The sequence below is a fragment of the Strix aluco genome, chromosome Z (genome assembly GCF_031877795.1).
Source record: "Strix aluco isolate bStrAlu1 chromosome Z, bStrAlu1.hap1, whole genome shotgun sequence".
In the NCBI taxonomy this organism is placed as follows: domain Eukaryota; kingdom Metazoa; phylum Chordata; class Aves; order Strigiformes; family Strigidae; genus Strix; species Strix aluco.
In genome coordinates, this window is record NC_133971.1 from 30,762,733 (window position 1) to 30,785,880 (window position 23,148).

The 23,148-nt window shown below is 38.6% G+C and overlaps 1 protein-coding gene across 5 annotated transcripts in view; it reads left to right on the forward strand.

Moving 5' to 3' along the window:
* The first annotated feature begins 238 nt into the window (after positions 1-238).
* The window catches only part of RIC1 (RIC1 homolog, RAB6A GEF complex partner 1), a 56,505-nt gene continuing 33,595 nt past the window's right edge, over positions 239-23,148 (forward strand). For 2 of the 5 annotated variants that reach the window (XM_074813428.1, XM_074813429.1), the window contains exons 1-3: positions 240-1,029; positions 10,615-10,722; positions 15,302-15,378. In XM_074813428.1, coding sequence (XP_074669529.1) covers positions 889-1,029; positions 10,615-10,722; positions 15,302-15,378 — 326 coding nt within the window. In that variant the 5' untranslated portion in view covers positions 240-888. Of the gene's footprint in view, positions 1,030-10,614; positions 10,723-15,287; positions 15,379-23,148 lie in introns of those variants that run through there. The other 3 variants (XM_074813430.1, XM_074813431.1, XM_074813432.1) reach the window with 3 other exon arrangements.

The following is a 23,148-nucleotide window of genomic DNA, read 5'->3' on the forward strand; positions in this document are numbered from 1 at the left end:
CTGCGCAGAGCACGTTCCTCCGCCCCGCGCGCATGCGCCGCTGCCGACTCCCGCCCAGCCTCCGACGCCGGCGCGCGCCTTTTCGCCCGGAACCCTGACACGCAGTGTCTCTGAGCCGGGAGCCTCTGACGTCTCTGACGTCACTTCCGCGCGGTCCCGCGGCCGGGGCCAATGGGCGCCTCCGCGCCAGGCCCCGCCTTCCCCCTCCCTCCACCGCCGGGCCGCCGTCGTGCTCGGGGCCGCGGCGTTCAGACGCCGTAGCGGGGAAGGAGGAGGAGGAGGAGGAGGAGGAAGAGCAGAAGAAGAAGAAGAGGAAGAAGGAGGAGAGGGAGGAGGGAGGAGGGAGGAGGGAGGAGATGGCGGCCGGGGCCTCGGCGGCGGCGACAACAACGACGGCGATACGGAGAGCGGGCGGGCGAGGCACCCGCAGGAGGGAGGAGCCGCCGCTGCAGCCGCCGCAGCTCCCGCGGGCGCGCTCGGAGCAGTGACCGGCCGCCTCCCCTGCCGCCGCCCTCAGGCCGCAGCCCGCTTGACTCTCGCCCCTCCCAGGGACTCGCCTCCGCCTCCACCCTCGGCGGCTGCGGCGCTCCCCGCCCCCACGCCTGCGCGAGAGCACCGGCGGCGGCGGCTGGGGGCCACGGCCAGCTGGTAGGCCTTAGCCGCTCCCCTCCCGGTGTCGGTGGTGGTGGTGAGCCGAGGGGTCCCGTCCCTTTGCTGGTGATTATGCGTGGTCGGCCCTGGGCCGGTGGTCAGAACCCTTCGTCCGGAGGCCGTCGAGCGGGCAGCGAGCCCTCCTGCATCTCTCCTTCAGCTGATGTCCCCGCCGTCCCTCGCCTAGGCTAGAGTAAGCTGAGAGCCCGCTACTCGGGAAGAGGGAAATCTACAGCCATGTATTTTCTTAGCGGCTGGCCCAAGAGGCTGTTGTGTCCTCTGGAGTCCCTGGAGCAACCTCTTCGCATCCAGACGGATCCCCAGAGAGCTTTCTTCGCAGTCTTATCCCCATCTCAGCTAAGCATTTGGTACTGCAGAGTGAGTATCCATCCTCCTGTTAGCCCTCAGATGCTGCTTTCCCAGCTGAAAAGCCCTCTCATCTGTAAAATGTATTTTTCCGTTCCTGTTCCAGAAAGTGTGGTAAAATTTGGGACTAAAGCCTACAGAATACTTCATTATTTGTGAAACAGAGTGGTTAAGCCACTATTGATAGCAACGTAGTGTTAAGAAAATAGGTAGGATCAATCCACTTGGAGTTAATGCCTGTTATTCCTGAAAATGAGACTTCTAACCAACTTTTTACTTTGACTTTAAATAGCGCTTAAGCTTAATATAAAGACTCTGTGTAGCAATGCTTTTTTGCAAATATGCTTCATGTCTCCTTCTTCCTTATGTTTTATGTAAAAGAATATATGAATGTAAGTGACATGAAACACCAGTTTTTATAAAACACTGAACAGATCATAACATTTTCTGTAGTGATTTAACACAGAAGTTCACAAACTTTTCTTTTTATGAAAAGTTTAAAAGTTTTGCAGCCCTAAACAGAAAAATTGTCATGGCTTTTGCATGGAAGTTGCAGCTCTAGCAACATCCAGTTTGAGACTGTGAATAATTGACATAAAGTGCCTTGCTTTTAATTCAGTTTGAATTAATGTGGCAACAAAAATGGTGTTTTGTGTTTAATTTAATACAGTCGTGAAACAGCTGTGTAGTTTTGATGCCACAGCCTTTTAAATACTGCCTAGATTAGACTCTAAATCTGTCTATAAATGTCTCAAGCTCCAGATAATTTAGAGTTCATCTCAGATTACAGGAGGAAACTAACAATCCAGTTTTAGAAAGCTGATAGTGAAAGGTATCAAATGACATTCATAGCCTTAAAATCTTTAAGTTACGCTGAGATTTTGTCACTTTACCTTGTGTTGCGCTCTGCATGGCTGTTCATTCGTTGCTGGGTGAGGTGCTGATGTTGTGTTTTTAACCTATATAAGTATCCAACTAGGACGTATCAGCCCAGTAACTATGCTGTGTGAACATCATCATGTGGCCTCTCTTTTCTTAGGTTTGTGGCACATCGTCTAGATAAAGTGTATGCTTTTCTAGCTTTTGCCAGTTGTTAAACCTATAGTTTTAGTCTGTCAACACAGCACAACTGATCATCTTTTCCAGGAAAATACATAAAAAAGAACAGGCTTGTAGAATGCTTCTCAAGATGTGCCCTGGTGTCTAGAATGTAGTTTACTTCTTGGTCTATTCCTGAGGACGACGTTCATTAACTTACATGCTTGGACTTGTTTTGAAATGTTAAATGTTGTATAACTGGCTGCAGACAGAGCACTAAAACAATTCACTCAATGCAGAAAAGTTGAACAAACTTACAGGTCATTAAAATATTTTAAATACATTTTAATTCAGTATGTAATGCATGCTTTTGAGGAAGGTGCTGACTTTGCCAGGCTTGATCACTGACTTACCTTAGAAAAATATGTTACATATGTTACAATCTCACCACCTTTGCGGACATCCAGCCGTTAGCAAAATCCTGTAAGACAAAGGTTTCTGTTATAGACATTTTTTAATCTCTTGCATTGTTTTGATGCATACAGCTCGGATTTTGGGTGTGCTTGGTTTTGTTAGTTTGTTTGTTTGTTTTAGAAGGTGAATTTTAAAATCGTATATTGGACTTGTAGAAAACAAACTAAAATTATTGCATTCTAGAAAATGTTTTCATTTGTCAGAAGTATCTTCAGAACAACGCTAAATTCTGATCAGGTTGAACTAATTCAATTTCTTGAAGTAGTAAAGCCTTCAAGCTAATGTTCTTGTTAAGACTACTATCTTAAATATATATGAAAGGTTTCATGGAGCTAAAGAAGGTTTATCCCAAAGTGTGGATTGTTTTCTGGTTTAGAAACAATATAGTTACTAAGATTAGAAACTGGGGTAAGTGGTGTAGGTGAAACCAGATGGAAGTCTGTTAGTGTTTTTCAGCCAAAAAGTCCTTGACTTCTTTGCATGTTATTTTGTAGGGAGAGATTGGATTATGGCTAGAAAAGACCACTGATCAGTGGTGAATCTTTTTGATCATGCACCAGTATTGGTAAAAGATTTTTGAGCATGCACCCTCGATATATGTATATTTATTTATTTACTAATTATATGCATGTTCTACTGTTGTACTAGTATGCACATCATCAAGTATACACAATGCAGAAATTAAAAAATAGAGTAGAATAGAACAGACTGTTTCAGTTGGAGGGGACCTGCAACAATCATCTGGTCCAACTGCCTGACAAATTCAGGGCTGACCAAAAGTTAGAGTGAGTTGTTAAGGATATTGTCCAAAAGCCTCTTAAACACTGACAGGCTTGGGAAGCTTCTTCCAGTGTTTGAAAAGAGAAAAAAAGAATGAGGTAAAGCTGAAATAAACACATTTAAAAATATTTATTAATAGTACAAAAAATATTTTCTTCTTGCACCCCAATGGGTTATATTAAATGAATCCCACTTTGGAGACCACTGTTCCAAGTATTTTCTTAAATCAGAAGAAATTTTTGGCCTAGGTACATCAGAAGATTCATTGACACTGAGAGCAAATTAAACTGTTTTCATTGACAGCATTGGAAAGCTTGTCAATGTTTTCATTCTGGTAATGTTAAGTACTTGGATGCTTGAAATGAGAAACTTCGACATGAAAGAAACTGTCTGAAATACTAAAATGAGGTATTGGTGTTTAACAGATTGATTTGGGACCTAAGGGTGAGATTTCCACAAGGCAGCTGTGCAGTGCTAAGTGTTGTGATCTTTTCTGCTTGCACCTGTATTTTATGGTGGACTAGTGACTGCTTTTACAGTGTTGCTCAACTTGCTGAACAAATAGAAGCCGATTTTTTTTTCAGATCGTGAAGGGATCAAAAGAGCACTGTAGTTGGCTGGTTGAAAATGTTACTCCTTTAACAGTAGTGGCTTTTAATTTTAAATTGCTTTGGTTATCTCGGGAAATAAGAGCTTGAGGCAATACAGGGAATTCTAGATATTCACCCACAGGCCTCTAGATATTAAGGGAAGATGTATGCAACCAAGGAAGGAGGTATGATAGATGAGAGGTGTTCCCTCTTTAAGTGTTGAAGAGTGAATTGTGTGCAACAAAAATAGTCTGACGTAGTTGTGTGTATAAATATAGTTCAGCATTTCCTGTCTTTAATCTTAACAAACTGGTGGCAATGACAGGAATAAGTACTGGCCTTGAATATTTGATGAAAACTCCTGGAGGTTGTTGGAGTGCTATGACTCTGCCAGTCAAAACCAGTTTTGTAAGCTCTTTGAAGCCAAGAGTAGCTTGCCCCAACTACTCATTTTGAGGAGCATTTCTTAATTACCCGTGTACTTATCAGCTTATGATTTACATCTACCCTTGTTTTTAAACTTTCCTGTTTTTTTTGTAATGATCTGATGTTGAATCAGATCACCCGTATGAACTATAAGCTTATGGGAGAACATGCCTGTTAGAATCCTAGATTGTCAATCTGTGTTCATTCTAAATGCTGAATACGTCTATATTCAGACAGCTCTTGTAACTCACTCTTATGTGCTTTTCAGTCTCTAGCTGTTGCAGTATTAGAGCTGAACTTGGTATGTGCTTTAAATCTAAGCATACATGTTACTTAAACAAATAGAACATAACAGGTGACTGCTTCTGTTAGAGAAGTGATCTCTGTAACCTGGAATTTTGGCGTGCTGTAAGACGAGTTACTTGTGACACCAGTGCTTATAGTTCATATGATACATGAATAAATACATTTAAAAATATGGATTTGTTTTTGTAATTTTTTTTATTAAAAGTGGCCATTAAAAGGGAAAAAAAGTGTTTTCACCTTGCTTTCAGGATTATGCTTTCATCTCAGAACTGTAAGCAGAATAATTTACTGAATTATTGTATGTGGCCTTTTCCTCGATAGGATTAGATACAATCTCTATAGCATTTTTTAGCTGAAATTTGATTGCAAAATGGACAACAGATGTCTTAATAATGATGTAAGTGGCTGTGTATTGTGAACAATATGTCACAGATAGCATCAGTGCAAACTAAGATGTCTTGCTGCTTCTGCTGTGTTTTTTTCCTTAGTAATTTAACCCCTGAGATGCTAACCTCTTACTGATACCCATCAGACGTTTGTCTGAGAAGGCCATTTCTTTTTATGTGTCAGTAACAGTTGTGCTGTTGCTTCTGTTACAAAGATGTATTTGTGGTTACATAATTAAAGAAATGAGAAATACCTGCTAGACTGATGGATGTATCATGCGAAATGTAAAACTGTCATGTGAATAGTCAGTAGGCCTTACCAGGTTTTCAGTGTCTCCTGTATTAATATAAAATAGATGACTCCTGAAAGACATCTCAGAATTACTTGTACGAAGAGAAAAGCATCCTCAATTATGAGTTTTCACTGTCCAGTTAGTTGCACATAACAGAGTTGTTTGCCAGTATGATATCAGAGATGAGGTTAGAGAGTCTATTTTCCATCACATGTGATTCCATTTAATCCAAATTTAAGCACTTGGCAATTCATGGAGCTGAAGAGCAGCAAAGGTCTATAGAATATGGCCTTTCTTACTGACAACGTTTTTGAGCAGTAGTTTAGCTGAAAACTTTCACTTGGGAAAGGTAGTGATTGATAGTTCTGATGTACTTCAGTTTTTGAACTCCTTCACAGTAGCTTATGTGAAACACAGTATTGGGAGCTGTGTCTGTTGTGTTTGTTGGATGGATACTCTGCTGATTCTAAGCTTTCCAGCTGCTTTTAAAACTGAATTAAAGGACTTATGTTTTTGTAATTAATCCTGCTTTTAAATATTCTTTTATCACCACCTTGTATCTTTGTTACTGATAAAACAGCTTTTTGTTGTCAGTCTTTCTTTTTCTTTCTTGTCCTTACTAATGAATTTTCCTCTTCCTGATGGATGCATGCATGCATGCTTTTCTTTTCTCCATCTATCCTTTGTGGTTTATTAGTTTATAAACCTACAAAGCTTCGGCCTTTAAAGTGGAGCACAGACTATCTAATGACAAAATAAAGTGCATGGTGTCATCAGGCTTTTGTTCTGGTTTCTCCCAGTCTTGTCTTTGTCACTTAGATTGTAAGCTCATCAGAACAGTGTGTTCTTGATTTTTGTCTTGTGCCTACAGCCTAATGAAGCACTGAAGGATTTGTTTTATAAAACTAAACAGAACATTTTTGTTTTTGAAAGAAATTGCCTCTTGATTCTAAATTAGATTAATTTTTGATGTCTGAAATACTAAATTTTTAGGGGATGAGAATATTAGGATATTAACAGTTAGATATGGCCATGCAGGTTCTTGTATTGATGCTACATTAAAAACCCCCAACCCATACATAACACCATGTTATCAGCTGCTAATAGTGTTGCATGCTCTCAGCAAATACAAGAATTTTCTTTCTAGACCTAACAGTTCGAAAGGCAGCTAGTATTCCAGATGTTCAATGTCTGAAAGCTATAATGTAAAAAAATATTTGGAAAGTAAATTAGTAGTAGTGAGTTGGTGGCCTTAAAAAAGAGCAAAATAAAAAATGGAGTTCAGAGGTGAACATGTTGGCTATGGGTAGGCTAAGGAAAGCATTCAGAACTTCTCAATGTTCTTGGGTATTATTTGGATTCAGTGCAACTTTATCAGTATTTTAATCATTCAACTTTTTTCAGTATGTAAGAATTTGAGTGTGACTATATCAACTGCCTGATTCTTAGAATTTAGGCAAGGATTTGATTTTGCTATTCATATTTAATACAGATGTAATAACTACTTCTTTGTTTTACATAAAAATTATGGGAGTGCTGGTGTCTTATAGGAACATACACAGCCCTGAGCAAGAGTATTACTTCATGTTTTCAGTAATTTTTTGGATGACTATAAATGGCAGTCTTCCTGTCTTGCTCTCTTTCCTTCTGGGTTCAAGTGATTTAATGGCAAGAGAGCCAACTAAAAATAAAAGAACACTAGGAAGTTACAATGTCTGAATGCATACATGCTGTTAGGTGTTTACTTCTCAAAGTTAGTTCAGTAGTTTTCCACTGTATTTGCTGACCTACTTAACATGTTCAATCCACTGTACGCATAGTTTGTTGTTAACCTGCAGGAGTCAAACCACAGAATTCAAATTAAGGATTCTTCATTATTTTATATTGTCAAACAAACAGTGATTGTACCCCTCTCCAGTTGGTACCATTTTCTTTGACGTCCTTCAGATATCTCAGTGAGGACAGACACTTTTTCGTATGAGGACTACTGTTCAAGTCTGTACTACTACTATTTAAAGATGGCCTGTTTAGAGCAACATTTACCCCTTGGTTTAGGGCTTAAATGTCTACTTGATTGGCATTTACATCAAATGTGGTAGAATGTATTTAGAGAAGTGGAATGGTAATATCCCATGTCTAAGCTTGCTGAGAGAATTTGCTGCAGCATTCATATATCTTGATAGATTTCTTCTTAAAAACTATATGGTTTGGTGTTATGAGGCTGCTTATGCTGCTCATAGTTACTGCTTAAAAAAGGGAAATGGGAAAGATGGTCTATTTGGTTAGGTAGAATTAAGTAAAATAGTAACAATTTTAAGTTATTTCACCATGGGTTTGGTTTTATATGTTGTTTTGTGGTGTTTTTTTAAATTGTTTCCTTAAGTATTTTGTCCTGATGTTGATGCAGAGCTCACCTTTCTTAGTGGAAAGTCCAAAGGAATTCTTAATGTACAACAACAACTGATAATGAAACAAAAGTGAGTTTTAAAGTAGTTTGAGTTAGGTATCTTTGCTCATGAAGCTACCTTGCTACCTTACTATAAATAGTGCAATTCCTCTATTTCTGTATTGGTCATCCAAAACACGTTTGCTTTCATCTGTCTGTTGTGAATGTTGTCATAATGTCACATCAGTAATAAAAGGCATGTTTTATGCTAGAAAGGCATTGTTGAGAAGCGTAAAGATTTTGGAGTAAGAGCTTCTGTGGAAAGTGCTCTTGTGAAAAGGTAGCCAAGGTAGCTGAATGATGTATGAGAAGGGAAGGAGATGAAGTAAATTTTAACTCTGGGAACAAGAAGTTAGTTCTGTTTCTCTCTTTTCAGTAGCATTAACTAGAGCACTAGTGAATTTGTTTACTCTTTAGTAATGATACTACTATATTCTTTTTAAGGTTGTCTATCCCCTTTTTTTTTCTCACCAATTTGCATCCAGCTCCACTGTTCTGTTCATAAGTAAGTGACTGCTTATGTTTTGCCTGACCTTACATTCCTCCTGCGAGGCAAAATGTACTATATTAAAATGTTACATTTTCTCTGCAGCAGATCATAAAATGCCAGATATGTTTCTTATCTTTTTTGGGAAGATTTTGCTAGTTTTAAGTTGCAGTTTGAGTAAAGACTTGCTTACTCAGTTCTTCCATAGTTTTCTGATCTTTCTTCCTTAAGAATTGAAGGTGTTTGCTTTTGTTCTGTAGATATTTTTTTTTTTTAACAACTCTTTATATATTAGGTCACTTGCTATTTTCTGGAATCACCAGTTTCTCAAAAAGCTGTGGCAAGCTGATTTTAAGCATTATAAAGAAGGAGGATCAATATCTTGGCTTATTTGAGACAGTGTGCATGTTTCATTAGTTGTACTTAACTAGATTTCTTTATAATTTTAGTAGCTGTATGCAGAAGAGTGAAGAGGAAAAACACCATGGAGTTTTCATGAAGCTGACATGGAGAATTGTTTTTTCCAACAGCAAAATATGTAAAGATTTAGGGAAAAATCTGTGTAATAGAATCTAAACCCCTACTGTTTCTGTACAGGCTATGATTTAAATATCTAAAACTAACCAGAAAAAAATACTGTATTAACTAGGCCTTTATTTTTGTTAAAATGTGTGTTCAATGGCTTGCTCTGTGTGGGGTAGGTAATTAAAATTAGGCTGATATACTCATGTTTATAGAACATACTCCTGTGCCATTTATACGTCTTTGATCACTTCACATGTAAAATGACTATTTTTTTCTCTTGCATGAGTAGGATATCAAGCTGCCCTTCTAGCTTTGTTAACCTTGTAGCAGTTCACACTTTTGTGGGAAGCTTGTAAACGGGGATAAAGTTTGTATGTTAGGGTTTTCCCCACAAAGGAAAATAATGCTTTTGATTTCTGGAGTATGTGGAGATAAATGGTATCGGTAAAATATTTATGGTTTAACCATTAGCTAGGTAGCCTTTGTGACCTGTCGAGTTAGAAGTAGATCAGCTTTCTAATAAGAAAAGAAGCTACTTAAACTACAAAAGGGTAAAAATGATTGATTGCACTCTTAATGTTAACTCCTTTAGTCCTCATCTGTAAGGCACAAAATGAGATCAGTCTAGAAATCAATTTGTGTAAATTTTATAGCTGCTGTCCATGCAGAATGTTCTTCCAGCTTCTAAGGTGTAATAGCAGCTTTCTTGTGAATAAATGTCACAAGAACATTACAGTATAAATACTGTCATTATGTTCTCTAAAAGTAGCAATATAGAAAGAAAACTGTTGTGCATTAATGAGCTTTATAACATTTTTTTGCCTGCTGCTAAATGGTTGAAGTATAGAAGTGCTTTAGGATCGGGCTCCAAATCTACGATAATGCTGCACCTTACCAAGATTGTACTGTCACTAGGCACTTTTTCTCTGTATATCTAAGGCAGTTAATGTGAGTAAGCAAAGCAGTGAAAAGCTATGTAGTTCATGAGAAAAATTAATAAGAATCTGTTAATAGTTATCTATATAATGTTAGATAACTCAATTTGCAAATATCTGCAAAAGAAGCCACATGAATATGAAAAGCTGGCTTAAATAGTTCTTAGGTTAAAGATTAGTTTGCTTCTTATACTTTACAGTATAAATATTTAACTTTGTTTTTGATAATTCAGTTCTGTGTGGGTGTGAAATGTAAGTAATAGTGCTGTTTATAGGATGCGAAGTCATACTGTGAATTTACCAAGGCTAAGACTGCCTGTGTGACATTAATTCAGCTCCTTATTCATATGTATGGTGAAAACATTTGATTACTTTGTTTCATACTATTTTTCCTTTTAAATTAATTTGTTTGTAACTCCACTTTTTTTTAAGGGAAACTAAAGTAACTGGTTCCTAATATGGTGGTAGTTGATACCCACCAAATTCTGGGGTAGCAGACACCCATGTGATTTCTTGGTAGAATTAATGTTCTTACATTTGTTGTGCCAGCTTTCACTGTTTGAGCAAGTAAACTAAGAACAATAGTAAGTTGCCATCACTTGTGGTCCTAGTGGTGGATGGCAAGCTTTGCCAAGCAGTTTCACGATTACTTTCTGCAAAAAGAGTTGATTGCTGTTTAGCCTTTGGTTCCCTTCCAGGAGCTGGAGAAGTGTGCTCTTTTTGGTATAGAGTTTGCTGCCGCAACTCTGAAGAAAAATTGGTATTGGTAAAGTTAGGGAAAGCATCTGTTATGAAGATAAGGGGAAGCTTCTTTTAAAAAAAACCATAGTTGTTTACAGTTATATCACAATATAACAAACATGCCATTCCTTCTAGATATGAGATGTAATTTTTTTTTTTTTTTCCTCCAGCCCAGTGTATTAATTGTAAGCTACAAGGAACTGGCAAAAGCAGCTTCTCAGTTTGGACCTTATAAAGAAGCAGAATGGCGGCCTGATAGCACCATGATAGCTGTTTCAGTAAGTAGGATTTTCACTTCTTGGTGTGGTTAAACTATTGCAAAGAGAGTTTTGTATTATCATTTTCTGTGCTTACAGAAACTTGCAGATTGTGTATACATTTAATTGATACTTGTCTTGTGAAAATACATAATAGTACCAGGGGTTTTTTGGATGATAGAAGCTTGCTTTAGTAGTTTTCATTAGTTCTTTCTCTTGAACAATGATCTGCAGTTCTTTGTATTAAAATAATGTTTGCATGTATTGGCAAGGGGTGATCCAGCATCTTATTATGTTAGTAATCTGATCACAAAGAAGAAGGGAATTTAAACACATGTGAATGGAAGAAATAGTTTGAGGAGTTAGGTGACATAAGTATATTTAGCTTGATAAATAGGGTTTACAGATGTTTCAAAAGATCCAAATTCAGCAAATTTGGTCTTAAGAGGATGAAACTGTGACTTTATTAAGGTGCAGTATCTTTTGGTGATTAAAAAAAAGAATTGCATGGCACTGAGAACACAGAAACAAGATAGGTGATGCATAGACTTCTGTTAAAAGTCATAAAGGTAGAGATGAGATCTTGTCTCATGTGGAAATAAAATCTTGTTTCATAGCTGGTGCTGTGCTCACAATAGTAAAGTGGACTATTTCAGCATCAGCATTTAAAAATTCAAGCTGCAAGGTAGACACAGCAAAGGTGGGAGTAGAGTTTATATTAGTCAAAATATGGGATGGTACTCTTGGTGACTTTTGGTCAGGTCTTACGTTAGGACCAGGTCTTATATTGGCTAAGTTTCTTTTTCTAGCTTTTAAAATCAAGGCTATTGTATGTAAGATTTTCTTGTGAAAAGTTACAGAGGAAAAGAATGAAATCATGAAAGTTCCCCATTAGAAGCTGATAGTGTGAAATTACAAACTGGGTAACAACTACTGTGTTTGTTGGTGCACTGACTTCATCTCCTAATATAAACCATTATTTGTGCTTGAAATGATGCCTGTAATGCTTTGTAGTTTTTAAACCAATTAGATATTGTTATCTTAGTGGAAAATACCAGATGGTTTATGGAATAGTTTGTGTCTCTACCAATATCAGCATGACTCTTAAGTCAACTAAACTTCTGTGATCGTGTTTTCTTGTGTGTAAATGCAGTGGTAGACTTTTCTGAGTAGTTCGTTTAGGATGTTTGTGTGACCCAAAAGGATCTCATGGAATCAATGCAGTAAAGTATTTCTGTTAGTGTCAGATTATATTTTTAGTTAGCAAATGCTAATAGTTACCAGCAAAGGCAGAAAGGAGACTTCTGTAACATTTGCTATGAATAAAAAAGAACTCTTCAATTTTACAATAGAGCATATAATCACAAGTAAACTATCCAAACACATTTTAATTATATCTCTTCTGAACAACTGCATAAAGGTATAAATCGTTATCTTATTATGCACATTATGTTTTTCTGTGATGTTGGGATCCATTTACTCAGGGGACCTTGTGGTTCAGCTGACAGTCAGACTAGCTTTAATTTCTGCCAGTTCAGTTACTGTACTTCCAAGTTTTTCTGCACCTAAATGTATAATGTTCTTTTTGGCAGATACTGTCAGAATCTAGATGCCCATAAACTCTCAGTTTGTAAACTTGAGTTTTACAAATTAAAGTTCAAAATGGTCAAACAATTTACAAAATAATGAGTGTCATAGGATTTCTAATATTCTTCATGTTTCTTATGCTTATATTACATCTATAGGTGTATACATACACATACTATAGTCAGGTGTGTTTTGTTATGGTGGTTTTAACACCAGCTGTGTTTTGCAAGTTTTTTTAATATGCTTTTGGAAAATATATGAAGTTTAATTTGAAATGGTTAATGAGTCCTACTGAAAGAGCACATTTACAAATACTGGTATTTTTGTTATAGAGAGACAGGGCGGAAAAGTGGTTTTGGGAGCTTAATGAAGAAGGTGTTTCCACTGATGCACGATACTTTTATCCTCAAATAAAACTCTGAACTTCTTTCCAAGAGAATAAACTTTTTCTCCCTTCTTTGACTTTTTCTTAAGAAGAAAACTAATGAGTACAAATGAATGAGCAATAGCAAAGCAGGTTATTAATTAAAAAAAGAATGGTTTGTACTACTAGATTTGTTGAACTGAATTAACTTCAGTTAATTACTGAAGTCCTGTGCAATAGCTAAAAATACTAGCTTGAAGGCTGAGTTAGGTGATTTAGTTTATTACCTGTTATTACCTGTGCTCTTGAGTTTTGCAACAGCAATAGTTTTATGTAATAATAAAATTGTGTTGTGCTTTGTTTTTAAGAAGGTGAACAAAAGGCTTAGTATGTACTTATTAGCCAAGTGGTACATTCACTTTTTAAAAATTATGTAATGAAGGGGAATGTAGTCTGGATTTATGTCTGCTAGAGCAGTGATATACAGTGTTTTTTGTTTCTGGCTGCCAGGGTATTCAGAGCATCTCTCTGAAAAGAAATCACTTGGCAGGATATGGTTTGAGGTAATTATTATTTTTGTACTGAAGGCAAACTTTGGTCTAATATATAATATAAGGCTTTATAAAATACCTCAAGTAGCTTTAACAGTGTGCAGTTGAACAAACATAAGCGGTTCTTACACTGTCAGCATCACCTAGCAATTCTAACTTTTTTTACTACTGATATCTCTATTGCTAAAATGTTGGCACATTTTCTAAACTGATCTGTTTTCCTTGATATTTTGTAGTTTCTTCTCTCATATTGCTGCATTTGTAATTTTTCCAGTGTTACTGGGAAATATTTTGTTTCTTGTCTAGATTAGTACATATATCCAAGGTAGCTAATTCTAGTAGTTGTGAATTGGGTCAAGATGCTTCAATATAGAAAAATACACAAGGCATTTAGCCCTTCCGCTGCTACAGGCAGTCCTCTGGTACAGACTGCTCTTCAGTGTGCATTCCCATAGCTAAGGCAGAGCTTTATTAAACATCGTAGCATACAAGAAACCATGTAGTGAAATCCCTTGCAAGGTACTGTATGTTTATACTTCTGACTGTCGGACTTGAGAATGATCAGAGAATGGATGACAGTGATGGTTACTTTAAGTTTCATTGCAACACAAACATTTCTAAAGCAATGTGGAAACCTCTGTGAACAAATATGATTGGTTTGCAGGGAGCGTATGGTTGAATGCTTCTTCATTTCATCCAGCTCTTCATGGAATTTGAGGTTCTGTTTAGAAATGAACCTGTAACAATAGCAACTTTGTGCTTTGAATGGTGTTCAGTAAGGCCCTTTGTACCTTAATATCAGTATAAAGATACTTCACAGTATTGTTTTACTTTTCCTTCCAGGATAAGATAACTTACGGGTTAAATATTTAATGATGTAATGGAAAGAACCTGTAAAGATACTAGAAATGAGCACATTTCTTTACCACATAATACCTGAACATGATATTACTGCACACAGAAAAACTTCCATTTATTTTTCAGCCTGTCTCAAGCTCACCATTATGGTTTGGATTTTATTCTTGCATGAGAAAGATACTTGCTTCGAATGAGAAAAATTGTGTTTCTTGGACTTTGAAGCCAAAACACGAATTTCTTTCATGATAAGCAAAATGTTTGCTAGGGAAGAACATGGCATCTGTGAACTGATAAACTAAGCTAACAAGAATGTTACTTTTTCCTTTATTCAAATAAAAGGAAACCAACCTTTCAAAGCAACGTAACCATTCATTTCAGTGCTTCTTGCTCCAGTCGTGCTTTGGGTACATGCCCAACCCATATTAAAATGATTGGGTAGAAACACTTTTTAACCAAAAGGTATTTGCCGATAAATTTGTGCTTTAAACAGATCATACTTCTTTGAACAGCTAATCTGATTGGTCATCTGCCTCCCCTGTGCTTATACAAACACTGGATCAGCTTCTAGTCATGACTGCAACATCTGATAACTAAATGATTTATATTTGTTCTCTGAATAATGTTAATAGTTTGAAGTCAGTGTTCAAGAATGACAGAATATGACTTGAGATTCAATTATAGTAGTATTTTTTTCAGACATTGGAAGATTTTGAAAAGGTGTTATGGTATCTAAAGGTACTGCATGACATGAAGTTTTTTTGAAAGCTACTTAGATGACCAACATCAAGAGTCAGTGCCCAACTTCTTTGCACTCTGTAGTGTCCATATGTTTTCAAACACCTGGAGGTCTTTTTCTGAGGGCTTGGTACCTTCTACTACATGCGTTCTGCATTAATTCTCTTAGTTGGTGAGAATTAGGTGCCCAGGTTCTAAATATCTGATGTAGCTGTCTGGTTGTATGTATTCCTATGAATCTGAGGAAAATTTCTGCTGAATGCATACATCAACAGTGGTGTTTTTTCATTTTTCTACCTAGTGAGTGATCTATTCAGTGGACCTTAAGGGCTACTATGGATTTTACCTAGAATGAGTTGCAGTGCAATTTTTTAATATATCTGAAATATGATGTGAGTGTATGTTTGTGTTCTGTATATGAAACATGTAGAAATCACAAGAGTCTGTATAGATTTTACTCATGCAGATAGACTAGATGCATACCTTATCAGTGTTTCTCTTTCAGACTGCAAATGGATACATCTTATTTTTTGAAATCCCATCAGTAAGAGACAAGTATCTTTATGAGCCAGTGTATCCCAAGTAAGTATTTTAAACTTTTATTTGCATCGCCACAGTGTGAAAAAATATGACTAGACAAGTTCTAAGCAGATTTTATGATAAAAAATATTTTCTTCCAAAGTATGTTTTAAAGCTTGATGAGTATATGAAGCATCATTCCTACGAGTCAGAGTCAGTTCAGAGAAGTTCGTCTAATTGGTTTGCTGTGTGCTGGTAAGATTCCTTGTGTCCACCTTAAGCTCTCAAAATTCTAAACAGCTGGGTTAAAATTGTCTAATTTGATAATTTGAGGCAGTCTGTTGAATTTGTATGTTCTGTAACAAGCTTAAATAATTCCTTTTGAGTAACTCAGTTGAGTAAGTTATGTTTCTTAGGAGCTCTAATTTTTTAATAGATTTCTCTCTGCCCTCCAATTTTGTAGTAACTTTTTTAGTAATTTTTGAAACAGAAGGGAAATAAATTCTCAATATTTTGTAGAGAATACGAATAATTTTTAGTAAGACTATACAAGTATTTTAGCTGCAGTGTGTTATGTTGTCATTATCATCTTATTTTCCTTATTGTAGATGACAGAATACATTTTATGTGTTAAAATGTGACTGTATGTTGGATGTGTTTGTGGTTGACTTAGCTACTTTGAATTTGGCAAAATTGGGAAATATTTAGGAAAAATTGAAACCTCAAGAGGTGTGTTTATGTGTGTCTGTGTGTGTGTTTAGGTAGGCAGAATCTGTCATCATTGATTGGATCAAATTTGTCCACAGGAATAATAAAACACTTGTGATTTCTCATTGGCTTGAAACTGCTTTTTTTTTATATGTCTCTGTATATACCTTCATCACTGTGGTAATGCTAGTCAACTTAATTTTAAGGTTTTTTTCATATTCATAAAATGAGTTAAAGTTGAACAGGGGGTGTCTCCAAATGGACATGAGGAGTGTTGCACAACCTATTATGATTACCAGAGTTTGTGGGCTGTTGTGCCAGTGATGACCCTCACCCTGCCATCTCAGTGGAGGCAAGGGATGGAAGCATGCAACACAACAAAGATGCAAGGGATATTGGTGGATCAGTAACCATGGTAACACCTGTGAAAGCTCAGGTCAGACTTAGGACCTCTAAATGCAAAAAGGTGCTGGTGACATCAGCCCATCTGAAGTGCATGTATACCAATGCACACAGCATGGGTAACAAACAGGAGGAGCTTGAAGCCATGATGCAGCAGGAAAATCATGATGTAGTGGCTATTACAGAAACATGGTGGGATGTCTCCCATGACTGGAGTGCGCCAGTTGATGGCTACAAGCTCTTTAGGAGGGACAGACAAGGAAGGAGAGGTGGTGGGGTGGCGCTGTATGTTAGGGACTGTTATGATTGCTTTGAGCACAAGTGTAGTGAAGACAGGGTGGAGTGTCTTTGCGTTAGAATCAGGGGGAAGGCCAACAGGGCAGATGTCGTAGTGGGAGTCTACTATAGGCCACCCAACCAGGATAGAGACGTGGATGAAATATTCTATAGGCACTTAGGAGAAATCTCACAATTGCTTGCCCTTGTTCTTGTGGGAGACTTTAACTTCCCAGACATCTGCTGGAAATACAACACAGCAGAGCGAGACCAGGCCCGAAGATTCCTGGAATGTGTGGGAGATAACTTCCTGACGCAGCTGGTGAGTGAACCGACCAGAGAAGGTGCCCTGCTGGATCTCCTCTTTGTGAACAGAGAAGGACTGGTGGATGATGTGGCAGTTGGAGGCCGACTAGGGCACAGCGATCATGAAATAATAGAGTTCTCTATTCTTAGGGAGGCCAGGAGAGGGGGCAGCAGAACTGACATCCTGCACTTCCAGAGGGCTGACTTTGACTTGTTTAGGCAGCTGCTTGACAGGATCCCTTGGGAGATGATCCTGAAGGGTATAGGGGTCCAGGAAAGCTGGGCACTCTTTAAGAAGGAAGTCTTAATGGCACAGGAGCAGGCAGTCCCCAGGTGCTGTAAGAGAAGCCGGCGTCAGAGAAGGGAGAAGGCCACTGTGGATGAACAGGGAGCTTTGGCTGCAACTCTGGGAGAAGAGGAGAGTTTACAGCCTTTGGAAGAAGGGGCTAACCACTCACAGTGATTTCAAAGATGCTGTAAGGCTGTGCAGGGCGGAAATCAGGAGGTCTAAAGCCCAGCTAGAAATTAATCTGGCTTCAACCCTCAATGATAACAAGAAATGTTTCTATAAGTATGTCAACAGCAAAAGAAAGACCAGGGAGAGCCTCCATCCCCTGCTAGATGCAGGAGGAAACACGGTAGCAACTGATGAGGAAAATGCTGAGGTGCTTAATGCCTTCTTTGCCTCAGTCTTTAATAACAAGACTAGTTGTGCTGAGGGAATCCAGCCTCCTCAGCCAGAAGACAGAAACTGGGAGAATGACCCCCCCACATTCCAGGAGGAGATAGTCAGTGACCTGCTGCATCACATAGACATACACCAGTCTATGGGACCGGATGGGATATACCCGAGGGTGCTGAAGGAGCTGGCTGGGGTGCTGGGCAAGCCGCTTTCCATCATTTACCAGCAGTCCTGGCTGACCGGGGAGGTCCCGACGGATTGGAAATTGGCCACTGTGACCCCCATCTATAAGAAGGGTCGGAAGCATGATCGGGGAAATTACAGGCCTGTCAGCTTGACTTCGGTGCCTGGGAAGCTGATGGAGCAGCTCATCCTGAGTACCATCACACAACACATGTGGGACAACCAGATGATCAGGCCCAGTCAGCATGGGTTTATGAAAGGCAGGTCCTGCTTGACAAACCTGATCTCCTTCTACGACAGGGCGACCCGCTTATTGGATGAGGGAAAGGCTGTGGATGTTGTCTACCTTGACTTCAGTAAGGCCTTTGACACCGTTTCCCCCAGCATTCTCCTGGCGAAACTGGCTGCTCATGGCTTGGACGGGCATACACTTTGCTGGGTGAAAAACTGTCTGGCTGGCCGGGCCCAAAGAGTTGCGGTGAACGGAGTTAAATCCAGTTGGCGGCCGGTCACGAGTGGTGTCTCCCAGGGCTCGGTTTTGGGGCCACTCCTGTTTAACATCTTTACTGATGATCTGGACGAGGGGATCGAGTGCACCCTCAGTAAGTTTGCAGATGACACCAAGTTGGGTGGGAGTGTTGATCTGCTCGAGGGTAGGGAGGCTCTGCAGAGAGACCTGGACAGGCTGGAGCGATGGGCTAAGGCCAACTGTAGGAGTTTCAATAAGGCCAAATGCCGGGTGCTGCACTTGGGCCACAACAACCCCCAACAGTGCTACAGGCTTGGGGAGGAGTGTCTGGAGAGCTGCCAGTCAGAGAGGGACCTGGGGGTGTTGATTGACAGCCGGCTGAACATGAGCCAGCAGTGTGCCCAGGTGGCCAAGAAGGCCAATGGCATCCTGGCTTGTATCAGCAATAGCGTGGCCAGCAGGGACAGGGAAGTGATCTTACCCCTGTACTGGGCACTGGTGAGGCCGCACCTCGATTCCTGTGTTCAGTTTTGGGCCCCTCACTACAAAAAGGACATTGAATTACTCAAGCATGTCCAGAGAAGGGCAACGAAGCTGGTGCAGGGTCTGGAGCACAGGTCGTACGAGGAGCAGCTGAGGGAACTGGGGTTGTTTAGTCTGGAGAAGAGGAAGCTGAGGGGAGGCCTCATCGCCCTCTACAACTCCCTGAAAGGAGGTTGCAGAGAGCTGGGGATGAGTCTCTTTAACCAAGTAACAAGCGACAGGACAAGAGGGAATGGCCTCAAGTTGCACCAGGGAAGGTTTAGACTAGATAATAGGAAGCATTTCTTTTCAGAAGGGGTTGTTAGGCATTGGAATGGTCTGCCCAGGGCAGTGGTGGAGTCCCCATCCCTGGAGGTGTTTAAGAGTCAGGTTGATGTAGTGCTGAGGGATATGGTGTAGTTGGGAACTGTTAATGTTGGGTTGATGGTTGGACTAGATGATCTTAAGGTCTTTTCCAACCTAGATGATTCTGTGATTCATGTATCTTTTGGCCTCTGAAATAACCGTCCAAGCTCTGGAATTAAGTAGAATTTACTATTGCACCTTACTTGTCTATTTTCCAAAAACTTCAGACTAATATAGACAAGTCATATTACTTTACTTGCCTTTTCTGAGACCTTTATAGCATTTTTAAAACTGAGTATTCACATCTGATTTCCTGTCATCAGAAAAAAAAAGCAGAGAACCTTTTGCTGCAACCTGTTGAAATAGGTAAAGGGATAGCATATCTTTAGTTATACATAATATGAAACTCTAAACAGTAGTTTATGGTATGTTTTTGTTTTTAATTGGCAAAATTTGAAAATACATAGAAATACATATAAAATATGGAGGAAGCGTTAAAAAAACAGCTTTGGCAAGTTTCTTTAGACATGTCACATGTAGAAAGGTTTGAAAATATCTGTTAAGCAGTCAATGACAAACCAGTGTAACTTCTACATAGAACATTGGTAATTGATTTGTGTTGTCAACCTGAAAGTGTTTTATGAAGAAGTCTTTGTTAGCTGTGTGTTGTTGAATGGTCAGGTTTTTAATATACATTTGTATAGCCCAAAACAGTATAATGCTGATTCTGTGGATGAGTAAGACAAGGTGTTTGTCCCTAGAGTGTTTATGATAGGTTGCTCACAATCCGCTAAGACTAATGCATGTGCTTAACTCTTAAGAAGATGAATGATCTAACTGAATTACTGGGATTATTAGTCTGTCTATATTTAGCCCTCAATTTTGAAAACCTACATAAAGTAACTACTGTCCTGATTATATTAGATCAAAAGAAAGACACAAGCATTTGTGTGTGAATTATGCCTTCTGTGATTAACATCAGATTATTCTATAAGGTATTATAATGGGATGAACTGTTTTTTGGTGCAGATGCAGTGCACTGTCTGTTGGCAATTTAACTCATTTGCTTTGTAGATCAAGTACTAAAAAAACCAAACAAAAAAAACCCCAACCAACCTGAAATTAACAAACAGGCCAACTAAACCAAAAGCCCAGAATTGAAACTTTATTCTGGCATATGTTCATTTTGCAAAGATGTTACTTCACTGAAATGCTTGGATTTAATTTCTCCTGGACTGAACGATACCAGATTAATTTTGTTAATTCGGAAGCCATTAAAAATCAGTGAAAGGCCTCATATATGACTTGCCTTGTGCTCGAATGGGGTCATCTTACTGTTTTCTCCCACTGTAGCAGTGTGTTCTTGGCTCCTTCCTCTATGTTGGCAGCAGTGATTGCGCAGCTGTGCCTTAAGTAAAGTCAGGTTGCTGACCCGATGGGGAAACTAAACCTGCCTGTCTCCCTTCTTTGCTCCTCCTTGTTCCCTTCCCTGGATTCCGGTAGCTTAGCTTGCAAGTTGGCATATAATAAAAATCTGGCATTAGGAGATGGTGACCTTGAAGTAGCAGCACTGGGAAGTTCAAAAACATGGAGTGACTGCTTAGTGATACTCTTCTGATAGTTCTCGTATGATATTTCATTGTAAAGCAATTGCTTGCAACATTTGAACTCTCATGTGGGTATTAATTATGACTTGTCCAGATCTGTTTTATGTGATTATGTACCTATCTCGGACAAACTGAGTAGTAGGGTGGTGATTTTGGAGAGAGAATAAAGATGTAAGGCTGTCTTTGCATTAGTGTTGTGCTAGGACAGCTGGTGAAATGGATATGCAGCAGGTTCAAATGTAGGTTTTATTGTCTACCATTCTTCTCTTTGGACACCTCCACAACATAACAGAAAGTTAAGAGATGAGGGTTGTAGAATATCATCAGTTGTGGGTTTGTTTTGGTTTTTTAAGCTAGTGAGCACACTTCTGTCAGTGATCCTAAAAGTTCAGTCTTATTCTAGTTTTAAAAATTATTAATAATTCTTGATGTTGATGAACTGTCCATATCTAACTTCTTGTAAGCAGAATGAAGCCTGTTCTCTAGTTTCCTTTCTTTAAATAGTAATGGCCAGTTCTGACAAACATAAAATTTCTGTATAGTGACTACAAAAATAAAGCAAAACTCTCTTAATGCAACTTCAGCGTGAACAGAATTCTTAAGCAGTGCAGGTCAACATAATGAGGTGGTTGTGCACTGGGAGTACACACCAGTAATGTCCCACCTGTGCCAAAATCCTTGTGCAAGATTTTCTAGTTTAGTCAATATCCTGAACTTGAACTTGTGACTAGGTTTGATCCCATACAAATGAAAACATTAAGAAAGATTGTGTTTAAATTCTCCTGTCAGCTTAGCTCTCATTTGAGTGAAATGTGTATATTTCATCATAAGTATAAAAAGAACACCAGAAAAGCGGGTGATAAGGTATATGATAGACAGCCACTTTCTTGGCTTTAGTTATTTTTGCGATCTTCTAGATTGTGACACTGGTAGCTGCCGTAAGGTTACAGTTTTATGTGGTATTGGTATTTTTTAAATAACTGCTTTAAAATTTGCTTGATAATGGTTTACCCTTGATTTGAAGAAAAGGACCAAAAAAAGTTGCTGAGAATAAAAATCACTTCTTGGTTGTCCATATGGGAGAGGGATGTTTATGGAGAAAAAATACAGTCCTTCCAATTTATAGTTGTTACTGCACAGAGTTGTTACTATATATAGCTGTTGAGTAAGATGATCCATAAGAGCTTGCCTGCATTTGATCAGTTAACAGAACTATTGTAGCATACAGTTGCTGTGTAAACTGTAATTACACTTGCAAAAGTTTTTTGCTGGTACAGGGTGAACAAAATGCCTCAAGGTAAACCAAAAAAAACCAACACAAACCAAACCAAAACCAAACTGCATGGGAAGTGACAGAAACACTTTTGCTGTTTATAACTCAATACCATGGCAGTATATAGAATCACAGTTTGGGTTTTTTTGTTTTTTTTTTTTTTTCTTGTAGGGTCAAGTGTCTCTCTTCCAATCTAATCAACACAGGTTTAATAGAAGAGCTAAAGTGTGAGTTGAGGCTAAACTCTCATCATGTTTGAATGCAAGAGTCTCAGCTTCCCCTTATCTTTTAGTAATGTGAAATAACCAGATTTTGGAAAGTAAGGTGGAGTGAACTCCCCCCACTCCCTGCTATTGTTTGGTTACAAACCAGACAGGGTCAGAGTCTAGAAAAATTGATTTCCTGTTTAAAAATGCCCATTTGGCATGACTTCTTTCTTTTCATATGAGCCTGTTTTAATGGTCTTTATATTCTGAAATTCAGTGTGTTTTAATGGAAGTGCTGGAATTCAAGATTGTCAACATCTGCAACTGGAGATCACAAAACCTTTCAGGTTTGTTCTATCAATAACTGAGGGCATACCTCTTACAAAAAGGAGAATATATTACATACTTTAAGATGCCTTTAGAGGCTTAATCAGTTTAAAAGATACTTATGTAGATATGGTAGGGGTTAAGGAACTGACCTGTTCAGCATTATGAACATTTTATGTAAAATGTATTATTAGATTAATGTGATAAAACAAGTGCTCATATCATAAAAGCAGCATTCTGTTATGAATTCTAGTATTTATATATAAAAGAAGGAAGCTTTTTAAGTTTTTGCTGGAGTCGACAGTTTTTTGTCAAACTGTAATATTATAGGAATGTTACAGATTGCAGCTGTTCTATGGAAGGAAGTACTTCTGGCTCTGTTGATAGTTGGCTAGGAATTGCTAGTCTGTTCTTGGAGTGAACAGACATTCACGCTCAATGAAAACCTAAAGTGTCCTGCTTAATTTGTTAGACTAAAAACAGGAAAAATGCAATAATTGTGTGGG